Source organism: Gorilla gorilla, chromosome 9, assembly GCF_029281585.2.
Source record: "Gorilla gorilla gorilla isolate KB3781 chromosome 9, NHGRI_mGorGor1-v2.1_pri, whole genome shotgun sequence".
Taxonomy (NCBI): Eukaryota; Metazoa; Chordata; class Mammalia; order Primates; family Hominidae; genus Gorilla; species Gorilla gorilla.
In genome coordinates this window covers 76,659,107-76,673,139 of record NC_073233.2, presented here as the reverse complement: position 1 = coordinate 76,673,139, position 14,033 = coordinate 76,659,107, and the positions used below count along the sequence as shown (strand labels likewise).

Genomic DNA, 14,033 nt, shown 5'->3' with positions numbered 1-14,033 from the left:
AGAAGTGCAGAACCTCAGGTTCCACCCCAAACCTGGGATTCAGACCCCCTGAATCAGATTTGCATTTTCATAAAGGCCTCGGGTGACTTGTGCACACAGCAGAGTCTGAGAAGCCCTGCCTCCGAGTTGACTTCCTTCACTCCAAGAGGACCAAACATTGCTGAAGAAACTCATGGATTCCAGCATAAAGTTGCCCTGGATTTACAACCTATGGAGTACATAAGAGATGTCTCTGCTTTACTTTGGGGCTAAATAAGCAAAGGGGGAAAAAAAGTAATTTTACCTGGTTTATGCGAATAATTGCCTCAATCCTGAGAACTATGACATCCTTTCTCCAAAAGAATGCAAAACTCTTCAGACTGACATTTGAAGACAGGCGCCTAACAATTAGGTGTCCAGGTGAGGGCAAAAGGGACACCTGTCTCAGGGCCTTGTGAGCACTCCCTTCTGTGCACGAGCAAGAGGAGAGCAGGAAGGGGTTTCCCGGGAAGAAGCCTGGGGACTTAAGACTGATTGTAAATGAGGCAGTGGGACCCGGGAGGCTTTCTCAGTGTCTTCCAGCCCTAACGGATGGTGATGACACACAGTTTAAACTGGGCACAGAATGGAGGAAGTGCAGAGGATGAATACAAGATGCATTTTTTTTCTAAGACTATACTTCTTAAAGCTTTAAAAATAAATTTAAAGATACATTTCCATTTTTGGACAGAGGAAGGGACAAGGATATGAGGTTTAATTGTGATATATGCAAATAATCTGAAAACCTAATTGTATTTAGTGCTGTTAATTTCTTCAAGCTACTGAGTAGAAGAGAAGTAGGCCAGTGATGGCTTTGCTGCCTGTTCCTTTCCCTGTGAACAGCCTCCACAGGCCATGCTAATGAGTAACATAAAGAAAGATGAGACCTGGGAAAGCAAAGAACATGGACAATGCAGAGATGATGACATTGCTTTTGAATTTGTTAAAACTGGTTGCAAAATATTTTTTTGAATACATGAAAAATCATGGTTGCCAACAAGACTTCAAATGTCAAGATCTGTATAAGAACATTTCTAGTTTATGGAAATTTGTCATTAAATTTATTTCATAATTGATAGTCTATAAAAATGAAAAGGAGTTCCATGACAATACCCCTGGCCAGCTGAGTGACAGCTATGGACGGCCTCCAGCCCGTGGAGGCCAGCCTTGCATCTTTGCACACTTCCAGACATCTTTGCACACTTCCAGGCAGGCCTGTGACACACCTCAGCACTAGACCTTCCGAATGTCAGTGGATTCCTTGTGGTAATAAGGCCAGACATGGTTATAAAGGGATGGTGATGTAAACCTTTAGGGAAAAAAAGAATCATTTTTATCTACGGGGCTGGCTGACTGGAACTTTAAAAATCCTTGCTAATTCAAAATATCCTTGCCTTTGACTTTGAACAGCTTGAGGGAGCCTTACCATCGGTAGTCAACGGGTCTGCTTTCCCCTCGGGATCAACTCTTCCAGGACCACCAAAAATAACTTTGGCTGGGTAAGGATTAGAAGCAATACATTGTCACTCTAATGTAATAATTTAAGAGACTCTTGGATACATTCACGATTTTCTTCTATACTATAAAATGAGCTTCACTGCACACCTTCATGACTTCTGAGAAATGTTTTTACCATCAGCAATGCCACTAACAGTGTTGCTGTCTGTGTCTGGTTTCATTGGGGCTGCAAAGGCTGCTGGAAAGTCTGGCCCATAACCTGCATCTGTCCCTGTCCTCCTGTCCACTGTCCTATGTTGGTGTTTCTGAGGCTTGTTGCCATTTATAGCTCTGTCTTCATTCCATGTTGATTCAAACTGTGCTGGCCTCTCTTTTTCGCTGTCGTCCGTGGAAATAATGGTGTGGCAGCCATGCAGCATGAACGGGGGGCTGCAGAGTGCCCTCCAGCTGCCTCCGCCCGCTGCCTTCCATGCTGAGTTGGCTCGAGCTCTATGGCAGGTGCTAATGCATGATCTGTCTTCACATCTCCAGGTGGACATAGGCTGCACTTATCTGGGACCTCATCTTGCTATTTCTTGCCTGTCTTGTGTTTATAATCTTGCTATTTCTTGCCTGTCTTGTGTTTATAATTGTTGCTAATTAAACTAATCAACTGGTTGAAATTATCAGGTTAACATTTATGTATTAACAGTGGTTTGGGCAACCCTCTCCATTCATTGAACCCTGTAGTTGATTATGGAGATCAGCATATTCCTGCCTCCAAGAGGTGTTTGTTTGTTTGTTTGTTTTTTCTTGTTTTTTTTGTTTGTTTGTTTGTTTTGTTTTTTTGAGACAGACTCTTGCTCTGTCACCCAGGCTGGAATACAATGGCATGATCTCTGCTCACTGCAACCTCCGCCTCCTGGGTTCAAGCAATTCTCCTGCCTCAGCCTCCCGAGTAGCTGGGACCACAGGCGCATACCACTATACCAGGCTAATTTTTGTATTTTTTAGTAGAGACTGGGTTTCACCATGTTGGCCAGGCTGGTCTTGAAATATTGACCTCAGATGATCCGCCCATCTCAGCCTCCCAAAGTGCTGGGATTACAGGCGTGCCCGGCCTGCCTGCAGGAGTTCTTTGGGCCCACAGTCTAAGGCAAACACACACCCTGGGCCTGAGAGACAGCAGTCAAACACCTTACAGGATACAGCCCGCAGCCTCCAGTGCTTTCCAGGCTCCTGCAGAGTTCTGCCATCGGGCATGGCTTCGTGATGGCCTTGGTAAGTGCGAGGAGAGTGGTTTGGGGCTGGAATGAAAGGCCATGAATCTGGAAACACACTGGAACCGATCAACGCTATCAGCCCTCATGGTCGCTGAAGGGCGTTGGTTGCTCCTGGGCACCGCTGCTTCAGTTTCTGCAGTGGCTCTTTCAGCTGTTGTAATTCTGTGCCTAGGCTGTTGACAACTTTTGCTGAGTTGGACAGAATAAGACTGTGGGCCATGCTGCTTGCTTCACTCTCTGGGTGTGATGGATCGGTGAGGGTGCAGTTGCTATGATTGTAATTGGTCATCTCATCATGGCTGTTAACATTTCTGGACCAAACAAAAATGACTTCAGCTACTTCCAGATTCTGCTGATACATTACACAGGATGATCTAAAAGGCTACAGTTCTGAAGATACTCATCTTTCTTGTAATCTGGGGACACCTGGTCAATAGTATTGACTCTGTGCTGTATTGTGTCTAGAACATTCAAGGACATTTGATACTTCTCATACTTTAATTGCGTGCTCCCCCAGTTGCAGCACCCTCTGAGGCTTCCATGTGGTGCAGCCGATGGGCATTTGCACAGAGCAGCAGTCATGACAGCGTTTTCAGGGCAGCTATTTCTCCTTTTCCCCCTTTTCCTCTCCCCCGGCTTCCCATTCTCCTCCTCCTCCTTCCTCTTCTCGTCCCCTCCTCCTCCTCTTTGTTCTCCTCCCCCTGCTCTTCTTCCTCTCTCCTTTTCCTCCTTCTGTGTCTATACTAGATTTTTTTCAATCAGTCACATGTTTTTCTTTATTTTGAATGTTACAAAATATTTCTCTATTGTAAACGGTGTGCCAGGAAAAACATGAGATGTGTATTTGTATTTTTTATGCACATAATTACTTAATCCAATGCCTCTCCACTTAATTGGGCCTGATGATTTTTATGTCGACATCTGCAATACTGATGATATACTGGAATCTCTACCAATTTATTTTTGGTGGTAAGAAAGCAGTCAGAGAACGTTTTGCTGGTTATTTCATTCCGTGTGAGTTCCCAACCAAGACTCTGTCAGCCGAGTGTGGTTCAGCCATATCTAACTTAGTAGAGGCCATAGAAGCAGTTCAGCTTAGGCTGGAGGCCAGCAGGCTGAGTGTGCGAGCTGACCCGATGGTCATTTGTTAGGGTTGGGGGGTGAACTGGCTAACTTATTAACTAGCTTATCATATTAATAAAAACTCTTTAATACAAATCCTTGTCCTGACACTCTGTAGCTTTAATAATCCTATTACCAATCTGGTAATAAATGTGAATTCTGACACATTGTTGATGCTACTGGTTTTAGTAACATAATGAACATCATAATAAAGAATATTTAAGAGTCCGCTTCTCTGGAAATTTTTTTCCTAAAGATGAGGTTATCTTGTTGTGGTGTAGTTTGTTTAGAATGCTTTTCTGAGGCAGAGTTGTCCACATCTCTTCTAACTCTTTAATTTTTAGATGGGCACTGAGAGAGCAGTCCATCTGGAGCCATGGAAGTGAGTTTCCACTTAGTGTCCACTGCCGTCAGAGGCCCTCACTGCCCCCGCACTCCGTGCTCATTCCTGATGGGTGTCTTTACTGGCGCTGTTATTTCAACTGGGTCATCCTGTTGAGTAATAGTGAAGAAACCTTGCCGCCTTAAAAGTTGATGTCAAGTTCCACCTCCTTCAAGAGCATTTGGTTTTCAGTTCTTCCATCTGTGCTGAACTATGCTGCCTCTGAGTTCCTGCAGTGTTTACAGTCGGTGTAGCACAGTGTGCTGGTTGATTATTCTGAGTTCCTGTGGCATTTACAGTCAATATGGCACCATGTGCATAGTCAGTATAGGACAGTGTGCTGGTTGATTATTCTCTTCTGTGCTCTAATGTTTCCATTGCCTATGTCTCGTGTCCCTGCTGACTTGGTGGACTCCTGCAGGACAGGCACTGTATATTAAACAGATAGTTATCCTTGGTGTCGCCTGAAGCACTGACCACAGTCCTGGCCACACAGTGATTTATAGTAAATGCCTGCCGGCCTCCTCTTGACTCTGTAGATACTCGTAGGCTTGTCACCCTCCCTCCACAGTTACAGTGGGTCCCCACTGGACTGCCTCCGCAAGCCCCCACACCACTTCCTCAACGGAACAGTTTTCATTCCTCTAGACAGGAAGTGCCGGGCCACCCTGTGCCCCAGCTCAGGGCAGATCTGAGAGGGCCAAGGGCAAGAGCAGTGAAGTAGCTGTCAGAGCCCTCCTCTGAACAGGCCCAGGTCTGACCCACAGGTGGACAGGCCAGGTGGCAGGATAGCTGGACCTGCCACCTCTAGGCACCCATGAGGGCAGAAAGCTGTAACTGTTCTGTCTCTAAAGGAAAAACAAAACTAGATGAATTCTCAATTAATACAGCATTCAGCAACATTGTCTTTACCTCTAAAATGGGAGCTCTCTCCAGAAGCAGTCAAAGTTAGCAGCTTGCCCCCGTGTCACGTGCCATGAGCTGTTTCCCATGGGGAGTGGGATGGGTCACTAAACAGAGGCACAGGTGGTGAGAGCAGGGGCGGAAGACCAGAGCACTGAGGTGAGGGCAGGCCAAGTGGGGGGGGATTTGGAACTGACCTCAGCCCCGACAGCCAGCCAAGACTGCTGAGTGTGCGGGCGCTCGGAGCACAGAGGACAGGGCAAAGACTTTGCCTCTCTTTAGGGCGTTTGTATTAGTTACCAACCCCTATGTTCCATGAGATGGCACGAGGCTGACAGCAAGCACGGACTGTGTGCCAGGTGCTGTTCTAGCTCTGGTAGAAAACCCAAGACTAAGATGCAGCCTTGCTCAGAAGTGGCCAGTGCGTTGCAGAGATGAGGCCTGTGTACATGACCTCAAAGAGCACACTGACAGAGATGCGTGCCCCCACTGGGCACAGGGACAGCCCTGTCACAGAATTCTAAATTAAATGCTGTATTCGTTTAGAATTCATCTAGTTTGGTTTTTGTCACATGGTGTTTTGTACACGTGCACCCCCCTTGTCATCACAGCCTATTGAACCACTTCCATTGCAAATGTTCTGAGCTCCTTGGTGAGTGTCTCTTCTGAGCAATGCTTGGGAACTTCTCCCGATGGTTTAATGTGCAGCTGCCCTCACATTTAGCAACACCCAGAGACACGTTAGAGGAAGAGTTTGTTTCTTCTCTAATGCCCCTGAAGATGACTTCTGAGCTAATCGCCAAATGCAGTTAGGAGGGAGTTGTAATAATCCCTTCCTAAAATGAGGAAAGTCCCCAGTGATCACATGGCACACTTAAGTGATTACTAACATGCTTTGATATTGTTAGTAATATTACAGCGTGGACTGCTTTAGCACTGGTATATCTGAAGATGAACGACGCTTTATCTATTGTTCTTTAATTTGTACTTCCCATTAGCATTCAGATTTTGGGGGGGAAAGAGCTGTTCAGTGGGGAGAGGAGCACAAAAAATAGAGATTTAAATAGGTCAGGGGGAGAAGAACTCCAGGAAGACATCTTGGGAAGGGTGAAGAGCCTTAGGACCCTGCTCCGCATGCACACTGACTCCCTGGGCATGTGTGGCTGTGTTTGGTGGTGCTAGTTCCATCACATTGGAAACTCCCACTTCATGATTAGGCATCTGTCAATAATACCTATAACGATCTGGTGTTGAGATTCTCACAATGTGTTGAAAAACACCAGATGCTTAGCTAATTCTCTATATAAGGAGTAACCAGCTGAATACATTTTCTTTTTTAATCTTTATAGAGTAACTCTTAGTTCATGGGGCACAAAGTGTAAAAAGCCATGTAACTGTACCAAATCCCAGTGTCTGAAATTGTAAGTAATCACAAATCCTTCATTATTAAATATGAAATAAGGTTGCTTAGAAGTCAGTAAGTGGAGCATAGTCTAGAGAAACCGGAACGGCTAGCACTGCACGTGTTACAGTTACTTCTCAGCAACCTTGTCCTAATGCTCGTTGTCAACCAAAACAGCGAGAAGCAGCCACTTTTGCATGAAGCTGGTACGAATTTTTGGTATTATCTTGGCCAACTAATTTAGTCAAGACACTGGTGGCTCACACTTCAAGGGGCGTAATTTTTCTTGGGTTTTGGTTTGCATCCTCTAGCCCCTCAGACAAGTGCTAACCATGTCATTGTTGAGCGTTAACTGTAATATTTCCACATCCCATTTTTAAAAAGTTTTATGAATTGGCTTATTCTACATTGAAATTTTCTCAGAAAGTTCTCCCCCAGCCAGGAGGTGTGGTCAAGGGATGATAGGGCCAATTGTCACGTGGAGTCGGGGGCTGGAAGTAGACGATGTGGCTGAAGTAGGAGGCGGACCTCATTGCCATGCTTGACAGCACTAGGGGCATCAGTTTCCTCGGCCACCCTGCCAAAGCTGGCGTCTGGTGTCTGTGCTGTCTGCCCTCCCTCAGCTCTTGCTGTGGGCTGCTCACTTTCGGCTCTTATGTCTGCCTAGCCTTAAGTTACATGTTGAAAAGGGAGAACATGTCCTAGTCCCAATGTCTAACAACCCTAACCACAGTCTTCACGTGATTTTTCCATTGCAGAGCTCCTGCTGAAGTCACTGAGAGCCCCAGTGATGGGACAGTGATGTGGGGGTGCACCAGTGGGTAGAAATCCAGAAGTCCGTGAAACTTAGTTCATACAACCAAAGTGGAAAAACAAATTGATTTTTAAAAAGTAATTGCAGACAGTCTAGGGTTGACTGTCTGAAAATGTTTGAGCTCTCATTGGTTTAGTCTATGAGGCCATATACTTCTCTGAACATTGGAAACGCCATGACATGACTGATGGGGAAACTAAAGACGCAGCTCTGGGTAAGGAGGAGGAAGGACAGTGGGAGAAAGCCTGGACCCTGTGACGCTGTCAAGCCAGAGCAGGCCTTCCCAGATGGAGATGTCAGATGTGGAGGAGGACCAGGTGGTGGCATCCAGAGGACAGAGCTGTACAGGGTGGTGGGCTCCTGGGGATGGGAGCTGCTCAGCTGCTGGCTGGGTGTGGGGACCAGGCAGGTCAAATGACCATGAAGCCTAAAGTAGGGTGTAGACTGTAACTGGGGACAAAATGAGGTAACTCCTATGGACTTGGAAATGAGATGACTCTAAGAAAGGCTTAACTTGAATTACGTCAGAATGGAAGGCCAAAGAAACAGCTTCTTGTCTAGAAGCAGCTTCCTAGCTTAATTGGTGACCGACACATGTAAGAAAGAATGTACCATCACGAGGGCACTCGGTCAGCATTGGAACAGAGGAAAGGAGGCCCAGAGTGTGTCCAGTGCTGGCAGGCGACAGAGCACTGTCTGTAAGGGCACGGAGATGCCTTCTCCACGAAGTGCTGTGTGCAGTGGGCAAGAGACTTAGAGCCCTCCCAATCTACTCGATGTCTACACACCTCGAATTCTGTGCTCAACATGCAACTGTCTGGCCATTGACTTAGCTTCCTAGTGGCTCCATACTGAGAAATGAGAGGCCTTGGAGAGACAACGTGAACATTTTGGGCACTGGAAAAGGATGTTATTTCCATCATGAATTGATGCATGGCATTCTGATCATGCATTGTGATTTGGCTGGAATCAATCCATCACTGAGAAACCAGTTATCTCTGGAAATACTAATAAAGTTTGTGTTCTGTTTTTGGAAAAGCTAAGGAATAGGTAAATTCACCCAAGCAGTGAGGTCTGTTGGTGGCAGACCCCTGACCTCGTGCTGGTGTCTCTCCATACATGCCACCTGTCCTCATGTGGAGACACTTGGTTCAGGTGAAGGAACATAAGCTGGGGATCCTCCGTTGCTTGCTTCACTCGCACTTGTGGCATCATCGCCATCAATAGCTTTCCATTTCTTTTACCTTTTTATTCCCCGCAACTAAGTCATGAGCGCAAGGCAATGGAATGTAATTTTCTTAGCGTGAGTTAGTCCTACTCTCATGGGAGTCTCTGCTGTATACAGGCTATGAGGGATTATTATTATAATTGGCCATCAATAGAGATAAAAACACATGACAGTATTTTTTTTTTATTTTATAACTTTTTTTTCAGACAGGGTCTCACTGTGTCGCCCAGGCTGGTGTGCAGTGGCTCAATCGTGGCTTACTGCAGCCTTGACCCCCTGGGCTCAGGTGATCCTCCCAGCTCAGCCTCCAAAGTAGCTGGAATTACAGGCATGCGCCCTCATGCCCAGCTAATTTTTTGTATTTGTTTTTAGCGATGGCATGGGTAAAAATCGATTACCACAGTCAAGGCTCCATGGAAAGTGATAGTACCCTGCTCCACTTCTCCTATAGTCTGTCTCCCTCCAAGAAGCTTCCACTCTTAGCAACTTCTGCTTTCAGGTTTCCTGGGGGAACCTCCACACCTGTAAAGATTGTCTCCTGCCCTCTTCCTGTGGTAGACAAGCGTTTTACTCGTTCATCTTCCTCCTCCAAATAGAGCTGGAACTACCCTTTTTAGTTCCTCTCTTAGTTCCTTACCCCTGAAACTTGAAACAATGTACCCCAACCTTTTGTTGCTATTGTTTCATTAGCCATAAAAAGTTGGGAATTATTTTTAACTGATAAATTAATCTGGATGATTAAAATGGTGTTGATGTAAACTGAAGAGGTAGTTAAATGCTTTCTGATTATTTTATTGGAAACTTACTGATGGATTTTAAATATTTTTTTTTTTTTTTTTTGAGACAAAGTCTGGCTGTTGTCGGCCCAGGCTGGAGTGCAATGGTGTGATCTCGACTCACTGCAACCTCCACCTCCCAGGTTCCAGCAGTTCTACTGCTTCAGCCTCCTGCGTAGCTGAGATTATAGGTGCCCGCCACCATGCCCAGCTAATTTTTGCATTTTTAATACAGATGAGGTTTCACCATGTTGGCCAGGCTGGTCTCAAACTCCTGACCTCAGGTGATCTGCCCGCCATGGCATCCCAAAGTGCTGGGATTACAGGCATGAGTCACTGCGCCCAGCCAGATTTTTTAAGTAATTAACGTCTACATTTCCAGCACTGTGACAAATGTCTTTCTTAATCATTTTCTTATATGTTAAACATTGATTTGCTACATCATTTTTTTTTTTCTTTTTTTCTTTTTTTTTTTTTTTTTTTTGAGACGGAGTCTCGCTCTGTCGCCCAGGCTGGAGTGCAGTGGCGCGATCTCGGCTCACTGCAAGCTCCGCCTCCTGGGTTCACGCCATTCTCCTGCCTCAGCCTCCCACTAGCTGGGATTACAGGCGCCCGCCACCACGCCCAGCTAATTTTTTGTGTTTTTAGTAGAGACGGGGTTTCACCGTGTTAGCCAGGATGGTCTTGATCTCCTGACCTCGTGATCCACCCGCCTCGGCCTCCCAAAGTGCTGGGATTACAGGCGTGAGCCACCGCGCCCGGCCTTGCTACATCATTTTTTAAAGCAACTGTAAAATATACAACTTAAAAATTTAACGTAAAATATAAAATATAAAAACGTTTATAACAGGCCTATTTTGGTATAGGCAACAACATACAGGCTTGCGTTGGAGGTACTGCAGCTTCAGCTCCACAGCCACAACAGAGCAAATCACAATAAAGCAAGTCACACAAGGTTTTTGGTTTCCTAATGCATGTAGAAGTTATGTTTATATAACTATAAACATGCTGTAGTCGAATCAGTGTGCAATAGCATTCTATCTAAAAAGTACATACCTTAATTTAAAAACACTGTTTCTAGGAAATGCTAACAATCATCTGAGCCTTCAGCGAGTAGTCATCTTCTAGCTGGTGGAGGGAGGGTCTTGCCTTAATGTCGTGGCTATTGACTGTTGAGGGTGGTGGGGGACTGAAGGCTGGGGTTGCGGTGGCAGTTTCTGAAAATAAGACAACAATGCAGTTTGGCACATCAACTGACTCTTCCTTTCAGGAAAGATTTCTCTATAGTATGTGATGCTGTTTGATAGCATTTCACCCACAGTAGAACTTTCAAAATTGGAGTTAATCCTCTCAAGCCTTGCACTGCTTTATCCACTCAGTTTATGGAATATTCTAGATCCTGTATTGTCATTTCAGCAGTGTTCAAAGCATCTTCACCAGGAGCAGATTCCATCTCAAGAAACTGCTTTCTCTGCTCATCTGTAAGAGGCAATTCCTCATTCATTACAGTTTTATCATGGTAATGAAACAATTCAGTCACATTTTCAGGTTCCATTTCTAATTCGAATTCTCTTGCTATTTCTACATCTGCAGTGACTTCCTCCACTGAAGTCTTGAACCCCACAAAGCCATCCATGAGGGTTGAAATCAACTTTTTTTTTTTTTTGAGACAGAGTCTTCCTCTGTCACCAGGCTAGAGTGCAGTGGCATGATCTTGGCTCACTGTAACCTCCACCTCCCAGGTTCAAGCCATTCTCCTGGCTCAGCCTCCCAAGTAGCTGGGATTACAGGCGCCCACCACCACGCCCAGCTAATTTTTGTATTTTTAGTGGAGACGGGGTTTCACCATGTTGGCCAGGATGGTCTCAATCTCCTGACCTCATGATCCGCCTGCCTCGGCCTCCCAAAGTACTGGGATTACAGGCGTGAGCCACCACGCCCAGCTGGTTAGAATCAACTTCTAACCTCCTTTCAATGTTGATATTTTTACTTCCTCCCATGAATCATGAATATTCTTAATGGCACACAGAATGGAATAATTTCCAGAAGGTTTTCAATTGACTTTGCCCAGATCCATCAGAGGAATCACTATCAATAGCAGCTATAGATTTATGAAATGTATTTCTTAAATAATGAGACTTGAAAGTCAAAATGACACCTTGATCCATGGGCTACAGGATGGATATTGTGTTTGCAGGCATGAGAACAATATTAATCTCCTTGCACAGCTCCATCAGAGCTCTTGGGGGGCCAGGTACCTGGTCAATGAGCAGTAATATTTTGAAAGGGATCTTTTTCTGAGTAGTAGGTCTTCACGGTGGACTTAAAATATTCAGTAAATCATGCTGTAAACAGATGTGCTGTCATTCAGGCTTTGTTGTTCCATTTGTAAGCACAAGGCAGAGTAGTTTTAGCAACATTCTTAAAGGGTCTAGGATTTGCAGAATGGGAAATGAGCATTAGCTTCAGCTTAAGGTCACCAACTGCACCATATCCCAATAAGAGAGCCAGCCTGTCCTTTGAGGCGTTGAAGCCAGGCATTGACTTCTCTTCTCTAGCTGCAAAAGTTCTAGGTGGGATCTTCTTCTAGTAGAAGGCTGCTTCATCTACACCGAAAACCTGTTGTTCAGTGTAGCCACCTTTATCAGTGATCTCAGCTAGATCTTCTGGAGAACTTGCTGCAGCTTCTCCATCAGAACTTGCTGCTTCACCTTGTACTTTTCCGTTATGGAGATGGCTTCTTTCCTTCAACCTCATGAACCAGCCTCTGCTAGCTTCCAATTTTTGATGTACAGCTTCCTCACCTCTCTCAGCCTTAATGGAATTGACAAGCATTAGGGCCTTGCTCTGGATTAGGCTTTGTCCGGTTTCATCTTCTCTCCAGACCTCTCAGGCTTTCTTCATGTCAGCAGTGTTTTGCTTTCTTATAATTTGTGTGTTCACTGGAGTAACACTTTTAATTTCCTCCGAAAGCTTTTCCTTTGATTCACAGCCTATCTTGGCTTTCGACATGCCTTCCTCACTAAGCTTAATCTTTTGATTTAAAGTGAGAGACGTGAGACTCTTCTTTTCTCTTAAACACTTAGAGGCCATTGTAGAGTTGTTAACTGGCCTAATTTCAATATTGTTGTGTCTCAGGGAATACGGAGGCCTGAGGACAGGGAGAGAGACAGGGAACCGCCAGTTGGTGGAGCAGTCAGAACACACTCAGCATTCATCAGTTAAGTTCATGTTCTTACATGGACATGGCTCGTGGTACTCCAAAACAATTGCACTTAAGTTTGTGCTCTTATATGGACGTGGCTTGTGGTACTCCAAAACAATTACACTTAGTGACATCAAAGAACGAGGATTGCAGATCACTATAACAGACATAACAGTAATGAAAAGGTTTGAAACATTACAAGAATTACAGGAATATGATAAAGAGACATGAAGTGAGCACATACTGTTGGAAAAATGGAGCCGTTAGACTTGCTTGATGCAGAGTTGACACAAACCTTCAATTTGTTTTATTAAAAAAGCATTACCTGTGAAGCCCAATAGAACAAAGTGCAATAAAATGAGGTTTGCCTGTAAATGTTAAATTATACATTTTTGGACAATTATTTCATAGAGTGAGAAGGAGCACTGTCCACTAGGATGGAGAGAGGTCTCTTCCTCTCAGAAAAGCAGGAATTGGTTTTATACCATGAGTGTAGATATTTTTTAGGACAGTTTTTTTGTTTTTTTGTTTTGTTTTTGTTTTTGACACAAAGTCTGGCTCTGTTGCCCAGGCTGGAGTACAGTGGTGTGATCTTGGCTCACTGCAGCCTTCACCTCCCAGGTTCAAGCAATTCTCGTGCCTCAGCCCCCTAAGTAGCTGGGATTACAGGCATGCACCACCATGCCCAGCTAATTTTTGTATTTTTAGTAGGATGGGTTTTCGCCATGTTGGCAAGGCTGGTCTTGAACTCCTGGCCTCAAGTGATCCGCCCACCTTGGCCTCCCAAAGTGCTGGGATTACAGACATGAGCCACTGCACTCAGCCTTTTAGGATAGTTTTAATTAGCCCTTTCATATATTGATTGACTTTAAGAAAATCCAGACTCAGTTTCATTTCATTTTTTTTTTTTTTTTTTTGAGACAGGATCTCACTCTGTCACCCAGGCTGGATGAATTGATATGCAAAGGTGGTATGATCATAGCTCAATGCAGCCTTGACCTCCTGGGGTCCAGCAATCCTCCTGCCTCAACCTCCTGCTATCACAAGCCAGCTTTTTTATTTTTATTTTTTTTTAGAAATAGGGTCTCATTATGTTGCCCAGGCTGGTCTCAAACTCCTGAGCTCAAGGAATCCTCCCACCTCAGCATCCCAAAGTGCTGGGATTACAGGTGTAAGCCACTGCACCCAGCCCAAGCCCTAAAATTTCAGGCATAGATTGTACAGTCTGTGATATTGTTTCTTCACGTGGCCTTTTGTCTCTAATTAACTAGATTAATTATTGCCACCAGAATTCTGTGGAGTAGAAGGTGAAATCTGGATGGTCATTTTTTTGGTAGTCTCTTGTTGCTTACTCACACTTTTGATTTCTTATTTTAAATTTTAAAATATTAAATAATTATCTTCTCTGTAGCTCATAACTATAGTAAAGTCTCTGTCTCATTCTGTGTTTGTTTCATCTCTTG

The 14,033-nt window shown here is 44.7% G+C and overlaps 1 protein-coding gene across 3 annotated transcripts in view; it reads left to right on the top strand.

Annotated features, from left to right (window-relative positions):
• The window catches only part of TESMIN (testis expressed metallothionein like protein), a 63,088-nt gene that overhangs the window by 11,392 nt on the left and 37,663 nt on the right, over positions 1-14,033 (top strand). For all 3 annotated transcript variants that reach the window (XM_055354690.2, XM_019037297.4, XM_004051680.3), the window contains exon 6: positions 1,429-1,517. In XM_055354690.2, the coding sequence (XP_055210665.1) occupies positions 1,429-1,517 (89 nt within the window). The remainder of the gene's footprint in view (positions 1-1,428; positions 1,518-14,033) is intronic.